We start from the raw sequence: 25,217 nt of genomic DNA, 5'->3' as shown, positions 1-25,217 counted from the left end.
AAAAGTCGTATGCAATTATGTTAAATTTTAAAAAAGTTTTATACATTTTAGCCGTATATATACATGCACTTGCTACTAATTTTTTTACCAAGTTCATTAATATTCCCCATTATTTCTTGTAAGACCATATTAATTACTTTTCTGAAATTAAAAAGGTTAGTTATAATTAGTTAAATGGAAAAATATTTTTTCAACTTTTTCAAATTATCCTTGATAAATTAACGTCATATTATTTAAGTTAAAGGTGAAATAGCTGACATTGATGAAAATGTGTGATAAATATTTCATTAATTTTTGTAAAGGATTTCTTATTAAAAAACTAAGAGTTAAGGTGTAATTTTGCCCTTAAATTATTTTTATAAAAACAATGTTACTCCTAAACTATTTATCATAGCAATATTACCTCCTAAACTAATTAAATCAAAGTAATGTTGCCCTTACAATTTAAATGCCTGTTACTATAGCTAATGAAACTCATTTTTCATAAGTTAAGATGCAATTTTATCTTTAGATTATTCTCAAATGAGCAATATTTCTTTTAAACTAATTAAATTTAAACAATGTTGTCCCGCCATTTAAAATTTATAAATGTTTGTTAATTAGATAAAGATAATAAAAAATACTTTTTATACTAATGACATACTTTTCACATCCTTTTTAACATCTAATATTCATGAAAAAAACATTTATCTATGTCATAGTATTCTCTACTAACATTTCAACAAGTCATGAATTATACTTTGAGAAGAAGCTCAATTTTTATACTAATTTTCTTCAATGACAAATATGACAATAGTTAAAACATAAATTTACACTAACAACATTATAATAGAGCTCTTGATCCAACAAAAAGCATATAAACGACATTTTTAGAATAAAAATGTTGCTTATTATCATCTTGAGTGGATCAATTTATAAAATTGACTATCATAAATAAATATACTCTCCTATATACATTATAAACAAAAAAGCTTATACATAGACCATCATAAAGTGGGTACCTAAAAATCAATTCAACAACTAGAATACTACAGTCTAGTTGAAAATTCTAACCTGATTCAATATTTACTAGAGAGAAATAGTGAAAAGTGGATCATACTAGCCATAACTAATGAAAATTTATGATTTTTACATGATGAGAGCAATATTGCTCAATTGCAAAAAAAATTAGAGGCAAAAAATTACCTTAACTCAAAAAAAGTAAGTCCTACTAATTATATTAATGGGCTTTTAAATAATAGGGATAACATTTCTTTAATTTAATTAATTTAAGGATAATATTACTATAATAGATAGTTTGAAAGTAATATTACTCCTCTAAAAATAATTTAAAAATAAAGTTATATCCTAATTTAAAAACTAAAGAGCATAGTCTTATAAATAAGATTGAAGAGTGTAACAATGATACAATGAAAATGCTAAATTATAAGCAACGTTTAAAGGAATCTTGGATTTTCCTTCGTAGGCCCAATTGTGTAGGCACATCATCAGTACATGCTCATTTAATGTTTTATTGACTTTCGTAGGTAGAGAAAGGGAAGTTGCTGATGCACATGGCTGATGTTGATATTTTTTTATTTTATATTCTTTTTTTATTAAAAAATAAAATATTTTTTTATATTTTTAATTAAATATTATTTTTTAATAAAAATTATTTATTTTTAAATTAATTTTATTTTTTTATATTTAATTTTATTAAATACCTTAGAATAAAAATAAAATTATTATCAATATGAACACTTTTAAAAAGAGATAATGATTATATCTCTAAAAATTAAAAATATTTTATATTTTTTTAAATGTATAACTCCTCATGCTTTACATATTTTAACATTCAATTTCTTAAAAAGACCTTACATTTTTTAATAGAGGGAATATAAATTATTTTTAATATATCTTATTAAAACTAAAAAAAACTTAAAAATTCATTTATTTTACTGAAGAATTTAATGAATTTTAAATTTTATTTTTATTAAATATATATATTTTAATAATATTTTTTCTCAAATATTTAATATAATAAATGAAAAAATTGTAATACAAATTTAATAATATAATTTATAAATTAAATAAAATTATTTTATTTACCTTGCGAATGAGAACAAGAAGTACTCTCTTCTGTCCCAATTAAGTATGTTTTAAAAGGTTTATTTAATTTTAAATTTAATAATATAATTTATAAATTAAATAAAATTATTTTTATCTTGTGAATGAGAACAAGAAGTACTGAAGGTTCATTTAATTTTATTTATAAGTTATAATATAATTTTTTAGATAATATTTAAAATATATTTTTAAAATTATCATTCACAAGAGAGAAAATATAACACGATATTACTTTTTAAATTTATTATATATGAATATATTTAAAATTTTATATACTTTATTTTTATACTCCCTTCGTTAAAAAATATAAGGTAATTTTAATTGAATCTCACTCCTCGATAAATTAGTTAGTCACTTTTCAACTAATTCTATTTTTTCATTTTACTCCTATTAAATACTTTACAATAAATATAAAGTCATTATTAATAAGAGCACTTTAAAAAAAATAATATTATATTTTTTAACATTTAATTTTTTAAAAGATATTTTATATTCGAAAGGAGTATTTTTTTTATATTAATATTGATAAGGTTAAAAAAAATAATTTAAAAATAAAATTAAAAAGTGATAATTTATTGACAGACTCAACATTGAACAGGACATGATGTGATGCAGAGTATGACTTTTGTGGCTGGCAATGACTTGAATTGCTCCTTGTCAATGGAAGTTGATAAGAACGCGGGGCTCGTGGGCCGTTGTCTTCATTGCCCGTCTGACTATTATTTTAAATCAGATTGAAACAGCCAGTCAGATTGATTGTACTATCTACCCAAAACCCTTCCCAAATGTTTCGACTTTCAACTTCATATCCAAAGTAACTAATTGTAATATTTAAATTAAAAACTACAAATTATGTTCTTAATACTAGGCTACGTATAACCGTTCAAGGACATTAAAATCAAGTCAAGTTTAAAACTACAAAATTAATACAATCAGGCAGTGGACTTTCTCAAATTATAATGTGTCACAGTTATACAAGATAAATGGGAAACACAAAATATATTGATTGAGTGGAGGCACGATTACGAACATGTAAACAAGCAAAAGGAAATAACAGAACTGTCAGGAAAATGCAGAAGGTAGAGAAAAGACAATGAGGGAGAATGATTCCACAATATTCCACTTACCCTCTCAGCCAGTTCCTCGTGACTTAAATATCATCCAGATCACGGAGTTTCCACGTGGGTCTCCGTTTGAGTTTGCTTCTTCGTGGTGCCCCTTCAGTCTCGTGTGCCTTTTGGATTTCAAGCCCATGGTCTCTTTTGATAAGCCCTGCATTTCCATTGGGTTGGGTCTGGTCATAGTGGGTCATTGTAACAATACCCTCTGCATAGAGATTGACCTTGCCCTCAAGGTCAAAATGTGGATATAATTACTTAAAAGTTGATCCAGAGACTCCCACGTTGGCGTTGTCGCAAAGTCCCACTGAACCAAAGCCTCAGAAACTACCCAAGGATCAAGAGCAGCGAAGTGAACGTCCACATGTCGGTCGGCTGGGAAATGGAAACTGCAAGAGTAGTCATCAAGGGTAGTGGCAACGTTGGAGTCGAACCATCACCAAAACACTTCTTCAAAAGATAAACATGTAACACTGTATAGCATTTCAAAATTTAATCTAAAATTAATTAAGTTAATAAAAAATAAATAAGTAATTTTAAAAGAATATTTAGAGATAAATAATTTTAATTAGGAGATTATTATTGGATATAATATAGTATAAATTCTAAGTTATGTTTTTTTTAGAAGATAGAAATAATAATAATAATAATAATAATAATAATAATATTATTATTATTATTATTATTATTATTAAAAATAAGAAATATAAGAGAGAAAGAGAAAGAGATTTTTAAATTAAATTCAAAAAAACAAGAAGAAAGGGGATGGGGGATGGATTAACATCCGTTGGGGGGTGTGTGTTTGGCATACATAAAAAAAATGAAAGAGGAAATGAGATTGTGAAAACCACAATCAAATAAAAATAACACACCCCTCTTTCCTTTTTTATTTCCCTTCCCTTTTTCATTTCTCTTTGTGCACGAATAGAGAGAGCAAGGGTGTACGAGTTCACTAGTGAGAGGGGAGCCAACTTAGACGGTAGGGCTCTATAATAGAATATTTTGAATAGGATTTTAAATATTTTAAAATTATATAAGTGTCCTCAATATTTTTCTTCATCATCTTTTGTCTTGAGTTTTTGATTTTGTGATTGTGAAAAATCTAAAGTTTGAAATAGTATATTTATATAATGAATAAATATGGTTGTTAAGGTTGTCAGAAGTATAATAAATATTATAGAGTATTATTTTGTTAATAAAATTTGAATTTGAGGCTTTTGAGTTAAAACCTAGACTTTTATGGTTGGATTTTTAGTAAATTTAAAATTATAAGTTAATTTATTAATTATTAGAGGATTATTTGGAAGTAGAAATAGATTATTAAATCTATAAAATGATGATTACAGGCTTGAGAATAAGTTTGCAATTTTTAGATATTTTTATGTACGAATTTATGAAATAAAAAGAAATTTTGATATTAAAAAATTATTTGAATGTTGATTTCGTTTAGCCAAAGCTTCAATAAACTAATGTGAGTTAAAGGAAAACTAATAACCAAATGGATAGGTTCAAATATATAAAATTAATTTTTTTTAGAATTTAAGAGGCTAAAACTATGGTCTTGAAAATGCTTAAGTGTTGGAACATAAGTGGGAATTGTGTTAATAATGTTATTGACACATGATATGATTAATTGTAGATTAACTGTGTAAGATAGGCTAACACCCAAAAAGAGGTAAATTAGGTGACACTTCAAAACTTTTCAAAAACTTAAAGAGTGCAATGTTTTAGTATGAAGAAAGAAGATGAGACACGCAAGATTAATACTGATTCAGTACCAAACTTAGCCTACATCTGGTCTTCAAGATCACACTTAGATATAAAATTAAAAGTTTAAAAGTCAAAATTAATGGACTCTTAGATATAAAAGGGAGGTTTATGTAACCTATATTTTAATTTTAAGGAAATTTTAATTTATATGAGTTTTCAAAATATAGAAAAAAGTATATGTAATTAAAATATAATAGAATGATGGTTAGTAAATTTTTTACTTTAATAATTTTTTTGCGGTGGCATCTGACTTATTTATCAAGTTCTGTATAGACTGATTTTTTCCCCTTCATGTACATCCTCTTAGTCTCTCCAACTGTTTTCTACTTTAATATATTAATATATTAACTAGACATTAATTATTAGTTATCAATAACAATCACTTATATTTTTTCGAGCAAAAATAATCACTTATAATTATTGACCCCTTATAACCTTTGATTCCGCAGAGTAAACACAATTCATTATTTAAAAACTTTTTCATATGACATGCGAGAAGAATTTAGTTGATACTTACTTTCAGGGTCTGTTTAGTTAAAGGGAAGGGAAGGGGAGGGGAGGGGAGGGGAGGTGAAGGGGAGGAAGCTCCCTCCCAATTTGCAGGGGAGACTTTGGAGGGGAGGGGAGGGGAAATTTTAAAAATTTTCCCTCCCCTCCTCCTAACCAAAGGAGGAGTCCTCTCCCCTCTCCTTCCCCCCAACCAAATACACCTTCAGGGAGGAACCTATATTGACCCTTGTCCCACCCCCACGAACACTATGAGAAGGGGGCCGTGTTTGATGCAACCCCTCTAAAAAAAAGAGTCACCATGTCTCCTTTATTTTTTTTAATTAAAACAAAGCCACACTGCATTACACTTATAGATATTATAGTATACAATATAATATGCAAACAGTTCTTTTATTCAAGAAAAATAATACTTCTGTTAGTCCTATTTATAAAATATCTCAATGATTATTGTCTATTTTTACCATTTTGCTCATATTAAATGTTAGGAATGATATTAAGTGCTAGAATATTTTCTTTTTAAAGTATGTATATTTAATATGGATGAAGTTGAAAACTTGTTGAATTTTTAGATAGAGTTAATAAGATCTAAGCTTTTTCTTAGTTCTAGTGAAAATGTCAGGAGTGATTTATAAATAGAATTGAAGAGAATATATTTTAATGAAAACAATATATATTATATTTAGTTATTTATATTTATGGCATCTTGTATTTTTTTCCCAATTTTCTTGAAATACTTATGTAATTATACCTCTAATAATTATCATATAATAATATATTTTAACTAATACAATTATTTTTAAAAAGTAAATATACATTAATTTTTTTAAAAAAATTGGGCCCCTCATTTTTAAGGCTGGCCACCCATGCTTATTTCTTGGGCAAAAAAGTCATTCTATTGTCATTTTTTCCCTTATTTTTTCAACTATGGACTTGAACTTTTAGTTTAAAAATTTTCGGTCAATACTTAGCAATGTCCATTGCACAGGTCTAGTCAATGGAGCAGTCAATGCTCAACACTCGAGTGAATTCCCTGTATCTTTGCATCCATCCCTTCCCTCACGTTTCTTTGCCAATAAAGCCACCGTTACTCCCTCTCATTTCTCAACGTGCCACCAACCCAATATCTGATTTTGAAGCTCACTTGCTTTCATGGCTATACCCTTTAATGTTTTCTTCATCGCCCTTCTCTTGCTTCAACTTCATTTGGCTTTTCCAAACATCGCTCTGAAATCAACGCTCTCCACCAACGATCCAAATGCTTCATGGCCATCCTCGTCAGGCGAAATCGCTTTTGGCTTTCGTCACATCAACAACAGCTTAAACCTCTTCATGCTTGCCATCTGGTTCAACCAAATAGCAGACAGAACCGTTGTCTGGAATGCCGACATACGAGCTCCAGTGACATGAGGATCCAGCATTCAGCTAGCATCAATGAGTCTCTCACTCACTAACCCCCAAGGCCAACTTTTATGGGAAGTTATAGAACTACAAGAAACTGTGTCCTACGCAAAAATGCTTGACAATGGAAATTTTGTTCTGGCATCCTCCGACACTGATTCTCACTTGTGGCAAAGTTTTCTCAATCCTACTGACACACTTTTTTTACCCTCACAATTTTTGGATCTAGCCAATAACTTATCTTCTCGATTGACACCAACCAATTACGCAAAGGGAAGGTTCACTTCTATAAAAATTAGTTTTAGTGGCATTTAAAATTTTAATTTTGTGACGTTTACAAAAGGCTATAAGATTCAACGTCACCTATCTCATTTTATTTTAAAAAAATTTAAAAAATTATCACTTTTTAATATATATATATATATATATATAATTTTTTATATATCTATCAATTCATATACATAATTTTCTTAGTAAATACACAATAAATTTATATAATAAACTTTATTCATATAATTAACAAAAATAAATAATTAATTTCAAACCATACAAAACTATGATAAATTTAGCAATGTGATAAAAAAAATCAAATATAAAGAAAAATAAATAAATTAAATATTAGTTAAGAGATATAATAAGGTTTATCAATAATTTTTGTAATATAGTTGTCAAAAACAATACTTACAACAAAAATAAATAAATAATAAAATTGAAAAAAATTATGACTAATGTTTAACAAGTTTCTTTTTCAATGATTAACAGAGATTATCATCATTACTTTTTTAAAAGTTTAAAACTAAAGAAAACCAAACCATTCATCACTGAAAGCAAAAAGATCGAAGATCTCACTATCTATTTCCTATATCTAAATAAAGCTTTATACTTAGAGAATTATTTCACCAACAGATATGTCTATTAGCAAATTAAAAGAATAAACTCTTCAATAGTGGAAAGAAAAATTGTTAACTGAAAATAAACAACAGCAAATCATAAAGACCCATATATGTGTATGTAGATAGGTAAATAAGAGGTAATAAAAATGCAAAAAAAGAACCTGTTATTAATATAAACGTACAAACGACCTTAGCAAGAGAAGAGGACGAAAGCACCTTCAACTATTAGAAAATAGATAACTTGTGGATTGCAAGAGAAAAAACCAAACGACTGGACGGAGAGAATAACTAAAATGAAAAAAATTAGGGTTTGAAAGTTTTAACAAGAGTTAAAACCTATCTTTAATTTTTAAAAATAATTAAAAACCACAACGGTATGAAGAAATGCCACCACTCTACAATTTTTTTAAAAAATTAAACTAACTAATAAAAAAATAATTTTAAAGGGAGAGGTGGCATTTCCATCGCCTAAAGACACTACCTCTCTCATTTAAATAATTTTTTAATATTTAATATTAAATAAATAATATTTAATAATTATATATTTTAAAAAACATTAACTCAAAAGATTTTAATCTATAAGACAAACCTTTATCACTTAAATAATTTTTTTATTATTTTATATTTAATAAATAAAGTTTAATAACTATATATTTTAATAATATTATTAATTAATAAAAAAATTAATATATATGAGAGTGGTGGCGTTTCTATTACTTAGAAACGCCACCTGTCTCAATTATATAATTTTTTTAATGTTTAATAATTGGAAAAATTATTATATATATATATTTGAAAATTATATTAATTTAAAACAAGTTTAATCAATAAGAAATAGGTATCATTTCCATTACCTGAAAACATTATCTCTTTCATTTAAATGATTTTGTATTATTTTATATTTAATAAATAAAATTTAATAACTATATATTTTAAAAATAATATTAATTAATTAAAAAATTAATATATATGAGAGAGGTGGCATTTCTATTATTTGAAAACACCACTTATCTCATTTAAATAATTTATTTAATATTTAATATTTGATAAATATTATTATATATGTATTTTAAAAATAATATTACTTTAAAAAGAGTTTAATATATAAGAGAGAGGTGGTGTTTCCATCATCTGAAAACCTTGCATCTCTCAGTTAAATATTTTTTATTATTTTAAATCAATAAATAAAATTTAATAACTATATATTTTAAAAATAATGTTAATTAATAAAAAATTTAATATATGTGAGAGAGGTGGCGTTTCTATTACTCAAAAACGCCACCTCTCATTTATTTGGTGGCATTTTCGTAAGAAGAAATTACTACCTAAGATTAGTTAAAAAATTATTTTTTAAATATTATATTTATTATGAAATAAATGTTGAAAAAATATATTTGTAATTTTATATTTTTAGTTTTAAATTTTTGTGATATATTAATAATGATTATTAATTAACTACTTAATTTATATTATAATATGTTCCAAAATTAATAATAATATTTTAATAATTATTATAATAATTGTATTAATAAGTGTAGTAATAATAATTTTAATTATCATAATAAATAAAATTATTTTTTGTAATTATCATAACTATTAGGTGGCGTTTCATTTTGAAATGCCACGAAATTATTTATTGATAACAAGTTGTGGCATTTTATAAAGGAAATGCCACCTCTTGTTATTTTAAAAAAATTATAAATAAAAAATAATTAATAAGCGGTGGCGTTTCTTTAAAGAAACGCCACCTAATACACTTCAGTTTTCATTTTAGTAGCATTTCATTTTTAATTGCTATAAAATATATGCTACTAAACCTATTTCTATTGTAGTGGTTTAAGCTTTATTTTGATAACGACAACCTCTCCTTAAGTCAGATTGGGTGGCCCACTGAATTTCATTACACACCTTATTTTGAATTTCCCACGGGTTCTAATGACTATGCTTCACAACTAGTCTTTAATTCATCAGGAAATATTTATGTAGAGACATGAAGTGGAGATTGAATAGCACTTGGATTGGGTGATTTAGGGCTTCATGTTCACATATATTACTATAGGGCTACACTTGATTATAATAGAGTGTTTTCATTGTATTCACTTCCAAGGAGGTCTAGTGACCATCATGTTTGGTCAACTGTGGGGTATGTTCCTGAAAACATTTGCAATGATGTAACTAGTAACAAGGGTAGTGGTAGTTGTGGTTACAATAACTACTGTTCCTAGGATGATAGCAACAAAAGGCCAACTTGCACGTGTCCTGAAGGATATTTTTAGGTAGATCCAAACAACGAATTTGGAGGATGCCAACCTAATTCTTTCCTTGGTTGTGGAGCTAATGATGAATCATCTCCAGAAAATCCAGAAGAGGTATTTAATATGAGGCCTTTAAAATATGTGAATTGGATTTTTGGAGATTATGAAAAGTTGATCTTAATTACAGAGGATGAATGTGGAAAATCTTGCTTGCATGATTGTAATTGTGCAGCTGTTGTTTACAACTCTTTAAGGGAATGTTATAAGAAAAGTCTTCCCCTTCCTAATGGAAGATATCTTACAAGTGATAATGTTGCAACAATAATGCTCGAGAAAATCAGAATTCAACCAGTAGTCAACGTCCTTAATTCTATACTAAGAAAGGAAGGTTGGCTCCAACATGCTCTGTTAAGGTCGTTCATTGGCTCTCTTATTATCAATACCCTATTGGCAGTCATGCTTGTTTTGATTTTTTTTCTTTAAGCCAAAAAAGGTTGCTCAAGTTTCAAGTACTCTTGTGGAAACAAATATGCACTCTTTCACATATGAAGCATTAAAGGAGGCAACACGTGCTTTCAATGAAGAAATAGAAAGGGGCTCTTTTGGCATTGTGTACAAAGGCACCCTCAGATCAATAACCAACATTATTGTTATGGTGAAGAGATTGGATAGATTAGCTCAAGAATGGGAGAGCGAATTTAGGAGAGTTAAGCGGTATTGGAAAAACTTGCCATAAAAATTTGCTGTGGTTGATTAGGTTTTGTGATGAAGGAGTCTAAAGACTATTGGTGTATGAGTTCATGAGCAATGGTACTCTTATAGATATTCTATTTGGAAAGTTTAAACCCAATTGGAATTTAAGGGTTAACTTTGCTTTAGGAATTACGAGAGGATTGCTTTACTTACATGAAGAGTGTGAGGCTCCCATAATTCATTGTGATATAAAACCCTAAAATATATTGATTGATGAAAATTTCATACCAAAAATCTCAAATTTTAGGTTGGCGAAGTTGATGTATTCCAATCAGAGTTGAACCCATATGATGATAAGAGGAACAAAAGGATATGTAACACTAGAATGGTTCAAGAATGTTCTAATAACTACTAAGGTGGAAGTGTACAGTTGTGGGGTGGTGCTGTTAGAGATAATTTATAGTAAAATAAGCGTGAAGATGGATATTGATGAACAAGAGGAAGAGGAAATACTAACAGATTGGGCCTATGATTGCTATATGGAGGGAAGAATAGACATTCTGGTAGACAAAGATGATGAGGCTATTGCCAACATAGGGAGGCTAAAGAAGTGGGTGATGGTAATGATGTGGTGCATTGAAGAGAATCCAAAAATAAGGCCTATCATGAAGACGGTGATGCAAATGTTAGAAGGCCTTATTGATGTTCCAAATCCACCATTGCCTTCGTCCTTCACTTTAATAGCTTAAGGGATGCAGTTTTGAAAATAGGAGTCTTATGCCAAGTGTTACCATCATAAGTGATTGCTTCTTACACTGTCATTTAACATTCATTGCATCTTTTTCTTTCTTTGTGTTCATAATTGTTGTTATTCCTCAATCAATCATTTGTTTGTTAGGGATATGCATGGTTGTTTTCGACCATTATACTTTTCTTTGTTTAATAGAGTCTGCTATAATTATAAACCTTTAGTTGTTTTCTTAAGAGTTGAATAGTATTTGTTCTTGTGACACTTACATATAGTTTGCATGTGTTTTTTAATATATATATATATATATATACATACATGCATCTAAGACCTTATGACTTCACCAATTTTTGAGATCAAATTGGATGTTCCATCTTTATAGCCCTTACTATCTCCATAACTTTTCTACCCATAAATTATAGTTAGTGAACTCTTTATTCCCTTAGGCTCTTGAGCCTGTTTTCTTAGTTTTCTTCTTATCTGAATGGTTTTGTTTATTGGAGAGTCTTTATATTAAGATTTAAAAAAGTGAACCGGATCATATCAAACTAGTTTTATAGGGAAATGGTTTAATGTTTGATCTAATCCGGTGTAGTATGAATAGTAATGGTACAACGAACCAATCAATGGGTTAATGAATCGGTGTTAACACATACCAATTGATTGACCAATCTATGCAGTTAAAGAAAAATGAAAAGATGCCCAAAAATGTAGAAAATTATAACTAAAGGTGTCGAACACTATTTGGCAAGGAAGAACAAAAGAAACAATAAAGGAGAAAGTGAAAGAATAAAGGGAAAATTTCACTAAAGACCCTTGGACTAGACATAATAAAAAAGAAAACCCCTAAATTTTTGAAACCAAATTGCAAGTCTAGGAGTATTGAATTGAAATTAAAATTTAGTGGAAAATAACAAGATTGTCCCCACCTCTTTATCTGCTGAAGGACGCTATGAAATCAAATGTATGGCTGGTAATCCTAAGTAGCTGAGGATTCAAACATTTCTTGGCTAGCAGTAGGATTCAAGAGAAGGTGAAGACTAAAATACAAGATGTATGGCCGTTAATTATGGTATGAAAGGATGTTTTTTGACTTGAGGTTACCATAGATCATCGGCTTCTAAATTCGAAGGACTCATGTAGTGAAGCTTCCCAAAGTTTTCTTAAGGACTTGAATTATGGTGTCTAAAGATCATTAGCGACACCTTCGTCAATGGAGTTCCTACCTAAGAATCTCCCTTGACAAAGTCTTAGAAGGAATTTGATTTTGATGATCAAACATTAAACCCTATTAGTATAAGCATGTTCTACCAGTATGAAACCAACACTTGGAATTCTTTCAAGTTAGTATTGTAATGAACAAGTACAATTGGGAAATTAACAAATGTTGTAAGGTAATGAACCACATACACTAGGGTGATGAACAAGTCATTTAAACATGATATCTTATGGGTATGAGTATGTTCTACTTGTATAAAACCAACACTTGGAATCCTTTCAAGTCAGTGTTGTAACGAATAAGTGTGGTAGGGAAATTAACAACTATCCATAAGGTAATGAACTACACATACTAAGGTGACAAATAAATTATTCAAATATGAAACCCTATCAGCATGAGCATTTTCTACTAATATGAAACCAACACTTGAAATTCTTTCAAGTTAGTGTTGTAACAAACAAGTAAGGTAGGAAAATTAATAATAATTCTTAGGTAATGAATCATACACACTAGGGTGATGAACAAGTCATTCAAACATATTGTTGTTCATTTCCTGACCAAATGTGGATGACATTTTGGTGACTAGGAACAATTCCAAAAGTCTTCAACTTTTTGCTCAACATCTATACAAAATATTCTTGCTAAATAATTTAGGATCTATCCATTATTGTTTAGGAATTAATGCCTATAAGGACAAAACTGATTTGTATTTGAACCAAGCAAAGTACATTGGAGATATTTTAAAACGTTTCAACATGAGCTCAACCTCTCCAAGTCAAACTCCAATAGCTGCATATAAGTCCATATCTACATATGCTGATGAACTTCTATTAGATCCATCAATATATAGAAGTGTTGTGGGAGCATTGCAATACTTGTGCAACACTCATCCTGACATTTGGTTTTAGTGTTGGAAAGTTAAGTCAAGATCTTTTAGCTCCTACCATTGAACATTGGACATTAGTAAACATGTCTTATGGTATATTAGAGGCACTATCAATTAAAATGGCATTCATATCAAGCCCTCTTCTATACTAGATTTGATAGCTTACTCATATGTTGATTGGGCCTCATGCCTATATGATGGAAGATCAGTTGGTTGTTATTATGTCTTCTTAGGAGATTCATTGGTTACTTAGTCATCTAAGAAAGAAAAGGTTGTGGCATGATCCAGTATTTGAGTCTGAATATCGATCATTGGCAAATACTGTTGTTGAATTGTGTTGGATCAAATCACTACTATTTGCATTGAGTTTCCACTCTCTCTCTCTCTCACGTTCTCTCCCCCTTAAGCCACGGGACCTCTCCTCCCTTTTCTTCTCTTCAGGTGCGTGCAAACAACCCTATATGTCTAATTTGATTAGGAATTTTCAATAATGCACTTGGAATCTAGAGATAATTTTTTAATTTGATTTGAAAAATATAAAAACTTTTAGAATTTAATATTATATAATTTATCAATCAATTCTTTGCATAAATTATTTTTCTAATTAAAATAGTTTTCCCTCTTGCCACAAAAAGAATTGTTTTGGAAACATTCTACTAGCATTTATAGGAAAATTTTTAAAATTGAATTGTAATTATGTATAGAATCTTTTTCATGAAATAGTAATTTAATTATAATGATTATAATTAAATATTTTATAATTTATCATTTCATTCTGCCTTCTTAAAATTTAAGATATTTTAATTTATCAATTCATTTTATATTTTATAATTCTACTTTTTGAAAGAGAAAGAAGAGACAAGGGTCAAGATTAAGAGCTTCTATTTTGTTAATTTATTATTTTTTTATATTTTTTATTTTTATCTCTATCTTTTTTAAAAAAATTGTAATTTGAAGTTTATTATTTCTTATGAGTTGCAAAAGTATACTCTCTCTATTCCTATTATAGGGTACCTTTTATTTTTTGGTCCTTCATATAAAATATGTGGATGGATATTTATTATAATTTTCTAATTTTACCTCCATTATAAATTTAATTTTGTAACTCATTATATACTATTTATCTCTCTTTCCATATTTAATATGTGTAAAATTGAAAATTTTTTATCATTTAATTCTATCTTTTGAAAACTTAAGATTTTTTTATTTATCAATGTATATTTGTAATTTTTTTAAAAATTAAATTTAAGTTTGTTACTTTGTCTTACGAATATCAAATTAGTTACAAAAATATATATAAGATAACTTATGTCTATTTTTTTTTATTATACATCTCAATTGGTGATAGAACACATTTATTATAGCCTTTTCCATGTCAATTAGGACTATTTATAAAGTTTTATCATCTTAAAGTGCACACATATTGCATTAGAATGGACACTTGCCAAAGTATCTAGATTTTATGCATTATGAGTATTTTGGTCCAAAAATAAACTTTTGAGAAAAAGTAAAAACAAAATTGACAAAATGTATTTTAAGTTAAAAAGAAAAGTGGTAAAATTATATTTTTTAAATTTATGTTAGTTTGGGAGTAATTAAATAAAAGTTAATACTTTTCATTGACTTTCTCAAGTGTGCTTGTTTGACCTAGTTTTTTATTTGCATTTGTGTAAAAAAATTTCAATAATTTTTGTGCACCCAAGAACTTGGATATTTGAATAAATTCTTCCTCTTAAATATGAATACAATGATGAACTTTAATTAGATTTATATGATATCATATATTATTGAATTATGTGTATTTTGTGACACAGACAACATGTGATTTGTGCATCAATTGGACAATAGCTAATGGATGGAGCATGTTTCTCTCTTAATTGGGTAAAAAAAATCAGCTTAAAATGTAGATGATACAAGGGATAAACTTGACACGCATTGAAATCATCTACAAGTTAATAGAAGAATGCCACCTAGCAAGCTCTTCCCATGTGACACTACTACAAAAAAAAAAAAAACATAAATGACAGTTATTTTTACTTATACATGATGGTTATGAACCATCATTTATAACCCTATCATTTAAAGTCTCTCCAAATAAATGACAGTTGTTTACTCATCATTTATTCCTTTGTATAAATGACGATTAAATAACTAATCATTTAAAATATATTTGTTTGTTCCTTTTGTTAGAATAAATAATGGGTGTTGAAAATATCCATCAATTATTCTCCACATAAATGATGGTTAAATATTTGCCTGTCATTTATTGTTTGGTTAAGTAAGAATTACCATAGAATAAATTATGGTTAAATATTAACCTATTATTTATTGTGGCTATAAATAACGGGCAACTTATTTACTCGTAATCTATTCTATGGTTTTTTTGTTAAATATTGAGGTTTTTTATTTAGAGCATCCTCCCTATAACAAATATACAAATAATAACCAGACAGCAATTCTAACATTTTTATACATGAATATCAATTGAAATTGAATTATAATCAATGCAAAATGAAAAAAAAAACTAATCTCTTATTCTAATATATCAAGTAATCGATGCATAGAATTTTTTAAAGGAAAGTAATTTACCAACTAATATTAAGTAATTAATGAAAACTAATAAAACTATAAACAATCATTCTATTTCTGCTAACTTTATTAATTTTTGTCTTTGTGCAATGACCACACTTGGAATTGTATTGGCACCACTCTTCAATTACCTCATTTATTTGTGCGTGCCCGAATTTTTCAATGCAGGAATCCTTATAATACTGCAATATATAAATTATTCATCATAAATTTATTAATAATTATAAAGTGAAAATTGTTGACATACCATTGTAGGAATTGTGCTCTTATTATATATAATGATGTCTTTCATGAACCTCATAATGCAAAAGCCACAATCCAAGATATTTTTTATTTGTCTTGGATACTACAAATTAAAGAACCAATGAGTACATATTAACGCATTAAAAAGTTATGAATATTTAAATTAAAAAATGAAATTAATTACCTTTATTATATTCCAAATGTGGGCTGCATTAAAATTTGTAAATGACCTTAGCATTGTTTGTTTAGTATTTGTGCAGTACAACACAGTTGCCTTAATAAAAAAAGAAAAAAATATGTCAATATAGAAATAAACAAATAAATATATGAAATACTTATTTTCTGCACTTCCATATTAATCAACTCCAATAAAATTTAACTATTCTTTGGTTTCCCACCAAGAGAGTCAAGATAATATATCCTTGGAGTGTTACTGTATGGTTTAGTGACAATCAACTTCTAATGGTCCCTAATAGCATTAACAAGTGTTATAAAATTATAACTAATTGACTAAATTAAGTATAACAAATTCATTAATATAAGTAAGAAGTAGGTTACCCGTGGCAATATGGTCTTAAGAATAATGTCCCCTTTTAAACCCTTGTTTTAAAATTTTTACTTAATTGCTTGGCTTGATTTAAAATCTTGTCCTTTTTAATTAAAACATGTGTGCTAACCTCGTGGGGACTAATAAAAATGAACTTCATTTGTAAGCCGAAGGGGACAATAAATTTTTCATAGAAGCACCGACCATCAATATATCAAATGGATTAGTGTATATTTAAAATACTAACTATTCATATATAAAAGATAATTGACCGTATATTAAGAATAGTAAGGCTAGTCATACCCACATTACTAAAATCAAGCAACAATATGCACAGAAAGTTAACTGCATAAATTCAATCAATAAAACTCTATAAAATAATGAATAAATCATTCCCACAACAAAAAAGCCAAAGGACATTGAAAGAAATGGTAGAAAACATGAAAAAAATGAACCTTGAAGAAAATGGGTTGAAACACAATGGCAAACTTAGGGCATAACAAACAACGACGAGGACGATGGTGTAATCATGATAGAGGTGGGGGATGACAGTCGGCTATGGAAATGAAGTCACTTTATGGGTTTACTCATGATTTCATGTGAAAGTGGAGAGGAGAGTTCATTGGGCACGTGAGAGAAAATATGAAACAAAAGGCACTAAACAGAATTTAAATAAGAATAAATGATGGGCTTTTAAATGTCCGTCATTTATTCATTTTTTCCTCCTTCTCCCCACCAAAACCTCATGTCCAGCACCCATAAGTCCACTTTCAGCCATTAAATTCACCAAATTTCTCCACCATTCTCTTCCTCTCTCTTGGCCAACTAAAACCCTACTAATTTACAAGGAGATTGAAGCTTGGATTCCACCATTTTCATGGACCTCAACTTGGCTAGGTCAAGCTTCTTGGAAAGTAAGATGATGATATTGTCTTCTAGCTAATTTCTTAATGGAATCCTAGGAAGGAGTTGATGGAAGAGGAGCATTCAATATCATCTTTGGCTAACCTCAACTTAATCCTCATCTTATTTCATTTTAATTTGTAGACTATGACTATGGTTAATTTGTAGTTCATATTGACTCTAGTTCATAGTTGGTTTGAATAGTTGTATTGAAACATGATTGTTGAATCAATTTCTTTCTCCTTTTGCCATTGGAAATTCGGCCACCATGATTAATTTACATATGAATGTGATTTTGAAGTGATCTTGTTCTTGCATTAAATTTGCATTAGTTATGTTTGATAAATGCTTAAGTTTCATAGTCTTGAGCTTATATTATGTTTGGGCCGTGGCTTAGGGAAGGGAATTTGGCTAAACACTTAGTTAATTTCTAAGTTATGTAGTTACTTAAGGGCTTGTAATTGGCACCTAAGGAATTGAATTGTGAGGCTAGATTGCTTAAGATAGTTGTCTTGAATAATCAATTTTTGAGCTAAAGAGGAGAGGTTGAGTGAGCTATCATAATTAATTAAAAGCTACGATTCTTCCATTAACAATGTCCTAGGATTCCTGTTTAATAAGAGAAGTTAATCACACACATTTTGGCTTAGTTTGCACTTTAAATTCATAGTTAATTAGGTAACAACTTCAATCTAATGGTTAATCTATTTACCTAGTTTTCTTGATTAAGAGTTAAAACTACCTCCTTGTGAGAAGACCTAAGGTTGGCCTAAGTACTACATTTAGGTTAGTTTTAGTTAACGTTCAGGGTTAAGTGACTAAAGCAGTCAATTGGCTTTTAAATGAAATCATCTAAATAAGTTTTAGTTTATCCAGCTGACTTTTAAAAAAAAAGTATCCAAACATAATTATGTTAAAGTCATAGATTTTTTTTTAACATCAATTTGCTAACCTTAGTTGATTCTAACATCAGTTGAATTTTTTTTTTAATCTAAACACACTAAATTCAAAGCCACGCTTTTTATATAATATTGTATCTCTATGTTTATGATAGAATATTCTACATAGGACAGTTGCAAGTTATTGTTTGTATTATCTTGACTATACTTACACACACACACACACACACACACACACACACACACACACACATATATATATTATTCTCTTGACTATATGAAATACACTGTGCTCTGGACACATTGTCTAGTGAGCCACACTTTCAATATTCTATTAAGTGTTTCTGAAACAAATAAAGCAAGAACGAAACAACTGATGGCTGACAGTGAAAAAAAATGAAATTTTTAAAAATATTTGTTAAGGGGTTAGAGATATAGATGCATGGTATATCTGAAAATGATAATCCAAGAGAATTATAAAAAAAAAATCATTGATCGGTTTAAAGGATTTAAATTAGAATGTGGGTATGATAAATTAGCAGTTCTCTCGAACCAAAGGCGGAGAATAACAACTTTCCATGGACCCCTTCACGGCCTCGTGCTCGTTCTTCCAATCCTAGATTTTCCGTTCTAAAATAGCGGTGCAAGAGCAAGACCGTTTACCAATTATATTTGAGCCACATTTGAATTATCTCTCTGCCAAACAATCTTCTTTCCTTTGATTTGACTAAAAATAATTTATAGGCCTAAAAAATATATTTGTAAGTAATACTAGTAACTAGAGTAATAGCCTCATGTAACCGCATTGCACAGCTTTTAAAATTAAAAAAAATACATGTTCTAAAATAATAGAACCATGCAGTATAATATAAATCAAGGAGAAAAATTATATTCTAAAAAATTGTATAATTGAATTGATTAGCATGCATTAAATTAAGGGAAAAACTTATATATATACCAACCCTTATAAATTCAATAAAAATTTTAAATATTTTATAAACTATTTATTCTATAATAAAATTTTGGTTAAAGTACACTTTTGATCCTCTAACTTTATATAAAATTTTTATTTTCTCTCTTATTTTTATAAAATATGTTTTTAATCCCATCACACTAATATCGTTAGTTTTAAATGTTTAATTTTTATGCCAATCTTTGTTATTTAAAAAAATCAACTTAATAAGCCAACATTAGAGAATATCTTGTCAATATTCAAAAGTCTAATGTAATGTAATTTTTTTTGTGAAAAAACTAATGGTGCTTGAATTAAATTAGTGAAAAGATATTTTATAAAATTAAGAGATCAAAATAAAATTTTAAGTAAAGTTAAAGATTAAAAAAAAATTTTTGGTCAGTAAAGGATTAAAATTTTATTTTAACTATTATTGCAAAATATAAACATTACAAGAACGCTACACGTGCATGCAAACAAGCAAAGAGCCGGAAAGATATTAAATGAAGCAACAAAAAGACGAAGAGGCTTCGGCCACCATTAAATTTGTTTCCAAGTATTTTATACACACACGCTGAAGTTGCTTGCCAGCTGTATGTTTAACTAATCCTGATAATTATGAATGGACTGGGCATACACAAAATAATCAACCACTGGCAATTATAATTGCTATCAAAAGAAATTTGGGTATAGAAATATTTTTGTAAAACTTCGACGCAACTTGATAACATTGATTTGATGGGAATACAGTCATGGAAGAGTGCTGCTTCTGATCTTATTTATAAGCTAACATCTAGAAGTTTTTGGTTTCTTTTATAGATCACTTTGCATAAAAATATAAATTATTAATCACTTTCCTCCTATTTTGTCATTTCATAATTTTTAATAAGTAGAGAGTAAAAAGTTACACTAGAATGTAGGTGTTCTTAAAAAATAATGCATTTAATAAGAATAAATTGAGAATCTTGTTTCTTTTCACACATCAATAATCTAACCACCTCTCATTGATCTTTATGAAGTAATTTATAAATAAAATAGGAGGGAGTAGTAATTTTGAATCCGCAAGTAAATTAATATTCCCTCAATCTCTATATATAAGATACTTTTAAAAGTTTATTTTATACTTAAATATAGAGGGTGTCATGATATTTTTGAGTGGTTAGACAATTTTGTTATTTTCTTGAAAAATAGAGAAGATATTAATTGTGTGCCTTACCCAATACTACTATGATATTAATTGTGACATTATTAAAGACAAAGGTGAAAAATCATTATGATTTTTTGTGATTTTTACTAAATAATAAACTTTTATTGATATGTGAGATTTAGTTAAAAACACCTTATATATAAGAACAAGAAAATATAGATTAACCTAACAAAATGTTAATTAACCTTGATTTAAAAAAAAAATGGATCGATTGTGTGATGGATATTTGCCTAGGTTACTAATGGAGTTGCTCATCTGCACTAACCAAATTAAAGATATTTGAACCATATTTACGCTCTCATGATGACTTCTTTGAAAGTTATTTGAACCACTAATCAAACCATACTTGCGCTCTCATGATGAATTCTTTCAAAGATGGATATAATTGCATATATTATACTCTATATTTATATATCGTGATATTCTTTTATTTGAGTAAAATTATGATTAAGAACTATTTTTCTAGATACAAAAATTCCCCCCGAAATGTCTAATGTTCTTTAATTTTTACTTCGAACTAACATTAAAATGCGCGCGTGCCAAGTCAGTTATTGTATTATGACTCTAATTAAAAAAATTTTAAATCCCAGAGCTACCTTAATTCTTAAAATTAAGAATTGATCAATAAAACATCGAATACCTTCTGATAGTTCGTAGTCGTACTTCCTTAAATTATGGTTGTGTTCTTCTCTAAATTATATTGCAATGTATTATAGATTATTTATTCTGTAATAAATTTTTATAATTAATTTATTAATATTATTACCATATTAAAATCAACTTATCTTGATTTGATCATATAAAAGTATATATTGAATATATAAGGCAAAATATTTAAGTCTTTTTCTTAAATTAATGTGCACAGTGTTAATTACATAATCATTATTTTCTATACATAAACAAATTTTACATTTTGAAATAACATGTATAGCTTCAAATTTAACATTTGGAAAAATTAATCTGCGAGTGATCTTTATACTTTCATTAAATTTTGAATTTGAATCAAGTCCTAGTAATTTTAATTTTATTTATTGAGTCTTTATAGTTCACTCATTCAAAAAAAAAAAAAGTCTTTCTATTAATAAATGCATCAAAATCTGTCAGTTTGGCCGATCAAGGATGATGTGGCAAACACAATTTTTTTCTTGGCTTGTTCTACCCCCCGGGTAAAAGTTCATCCCCATGCTCGATGCTCCTCGTCCTTCATTTTTTTCTCCATCTTTGACTAATATATTTAAGTCTCCTTCAATGCACGATTTCTTCCGCAGCATCTTTTTTTTTTTTTTTTCCGCTTCTTCCACGTACCCAATTTGATTTTCAATCCCAATAATTTTACTAATTGATTCTGATCCCTCGTACCCCCAAAGTATTGTCAAAACTTGTTCAATGCCTCGTCATCCTCTATTACCAGGTCTTAAGAGAATTTGAATCGGAAACTAACAGACTAACGTCATTGAAGGGATGAAATATGAGGACCTAATAAAAAGATTAAAAACAATATAGGGACAATATTCGAAATCTAATAAAACTAAAGGACGATGATTTAATTTTTCCTCTTCATTTTCCACATATATTCCCTCTCTAACTATGTCGCCAATGCAACATTTCGTTGAAAACCACACTCGCATTCATGGCCATACCTAGCATCTTCTTCATCTCCTTTCTCTTGCTTCCAGTTCATCTGGCTTCTGGAAAAGTGACAGTTAATTCAACACTCTCCACTAATGATCATAATTCTTCGTGGTTCTCATCTTCCGGTGAATTCGCTTTTGGATTTCGCCCAATTAACAACAACACAAGCCTCCTCTTGCTTGCGATCTGGTTGGCTAAAATTCCTGACGAAACCATCATCTGGAATGCAGACATCTCAAATCCATTATCGTCAGGATCGCAAGTTCAGCTCACGCCGAAGGGTCTTTCTCTCACAAACCCTCAAGGTCAAGTTATATGGACTGCTGAGCAGCAGGACAACGTGTTCTATGGAGAAATGCTGGACACTGGAAATTTTGTCCTGGCATCCTCTGATTCTTCTTATTTGTGGCAAAGTTTCAACTATCCCACTGACACGCTGTTACCAACACAAACTTTGGATCTAACCAGTAAGTTGTCCTCCCGATTGACACAAAGCAACTACACAAAGGGCAGGTTTGAGCTGTACTTCGATAACGGTAATCTCTATCTCAGTCAGATCGGGTGGCCGACAGAATCTCGGTACGCGAAGTACTTTAGTGTCAACACCAATTCTAATGTCTCTGCTTCAAAGCTAGTCTTCGATTCATCCGGAAATGTTTATGTAGAAACAAAGGGTGGAAGTCAAATAGGCCTTGGATGGGATGATTCAGGTCTTGATGTTAGTACATACTATTACAGGGCTACACTTGATTATTATGGTGTTTTTACGTTTTATTCTCATCCAAGGGCATCAAGAAGCCATCAAGTTTGGTCAATCGTGAGGTTTGTTCCCAGCAACATTTGCACTGCAATCTTAAGTGATCTGGGTAGCGGCTGTTGTGGCTACAATAGCTACTGTGTTTGGAACAAGACAAGGCCAACTTGTATGTGTCCAGAAGGGTATTCCTTGGTAAATCCGGATGATGAATTCGGAGGATGTAAACCTAATATCTCACTGGGTTGTGGATCTGATGATGCGCGATCAAGGGAAAATCCAGAAGATGTATATGATATGAAGCCGTTGCAAAGTGTGAACTGGCCTCTGGGAGATTATGAGAGGTTGATAAATTATTCGGAGGATGAATGTAGAGAATCTTGCTTGCACGATTGTAACTGTGCAGTTGTTATTTATAACACTGCAAGGGACTGTTGGAAGAAAAGACTGCCTCTTTCTAATGGAAGACTTTCTGCAACTGATGAGGGTGGAACGACCGCACTCTTGAAAGTGAGAACTCGACCACGGGATTATTAACCTCAATTCTTGTAGAGAAATGATAAGGAAGTGCGTAATGGCAAATCTACCCCCGCCTTTTATATACATGCATGGCTGGCATTTCAGTGCTAAGTAAACGACATTACTGCTTCCATGTTATTATTATATGTATATGTATCGTTCATCTATAATATGGGCGTCATTACACTCTATGTTCTTTAGTAGGTTCTCTACACTTTGTTAGGTCATTGCATAGCTTTTTGGTCTGTACGATCAGTTACTATAGCTTTGTTCATGAGCATGCTCGAAACAAATAAGTCTTTAAATGATAAGTATTTAATTTGAATTATGTAAATGATAATTTGGTCTCTCAAAATGTCATAATACTAATGAAGTTCTTAGGGACTTTTTTGTCATTAAGAAATTAATAAAAATAACCATATTACGTTTAGTTCAAATATCAATTACCATTCACAAGTTTTGTTTTAAGATTCACAACTTTTCTTCTTAAAATGACAAGAATTCAACACCAATTCACAAATTTATATTTGAAATCCTAATATCTTTCAAGTGTTACAAATATCAATTGCCATTTATAAGTTTTGTTTTAAGATTCACAACTTTTTTTTTCTTAAAATAACAGAAATGCAATAGCAATTCACAAGTTCACATTTGGAATCCTAAACTAAGGGTAATTTGGTCATTTATATTAATTCCTTAATGACAAAAAAGTCTCTAAGGACTTTAGGAGAATTATTGCATTTTGAGAGATTAAAATTTCATTCATATAATTTAAAGAAATTTTATTGTCATATTTTCTTTAATTTATTGAAGGATAGTTGATAACCGAATAATTGATAATCGTGTAATTTAACACTTCCTCCATCATAGTTTACAAAACACTTTTGAAGGTGATTTGATATTTCAAAATATAAGATACTTTGACAATCATTAAATTTTATTAATTTTAATATTACCCATCACTCTATCTTATATTTTCTCTTTTTAATGTTTACAACTAAGATTATATTAATAAATTAAACTAGAATGGAAGAAATATTACTAATTAATTAATTTAAAGAGAAAATATCACCTAAGCACTGTTAGAGGAAATTTATATACTTGATTACAAAATTTTATCTGATTTTGTAGCTCAAAAGACTAGAAAATTCATATAAAGGTAGATAAATTACAATACATTAGCCATTAGGTCTCTTAAATAATTTTGTCTTAGGCCGCAAAACGTTTCCACATTGCCTGGAACTCTGGGAAGACTTAAAAACTAATCAGTTATGAGAATCAAATTTTAATTAATATAAAATATTAAAATAATAATAAATTAATTAAATTACTCTGTGTATGAGTCATAAGTAATGTGATTATTCTATAGATTGTGT

General features: G+C 28.8%; 1 protein-coding gene across 1 annotated transcript; it reads left to right on the top strand.

Annotated features, from left to right (window-relative positions):
* The first annotated feature begins 22,566 nt into the window (after window positions 1-22,566).
* Window positions 22,567-23,859, top strand: LOC129314039 (G-type lectin S-receptor-like serine/threonine-protein kinase LECRK2). The gene has a single exon (XM_054957421.1). It carries the CDS (start codon window positions 22,567-22,569, stop codon window positions 23,857-23,859), a length of 1,293 nt encoding a protein of 430 aa, XP_054813396.1.
* The last annotated feature ends 1,358 nt before the right edge of the window (window positions 23,860-25,217 follow it).

Source organism: Prosopis cineraria, unplaced genomic scaffold (assembly GCF_029017545.1).
Source record: "Prosopis cineraria cultivar Desert tree isolate PC_DT_omini unplaced genomic scaffold, ASM2901754v1 PC6, whole genome shotgun sequence".
NCBI classification, from domain to species: Eukaryota; Viridiplantae; Streptophyta; class Magnoliopsida; order Fabales; family Fabaceae; genus Prosopis; species Prosopis cineraria.
The sequence above is the reverse complement of the archived record's forward strand: the minus strand, read 5'-3'. Positions and strand labels throughout refer to the sequence as shown.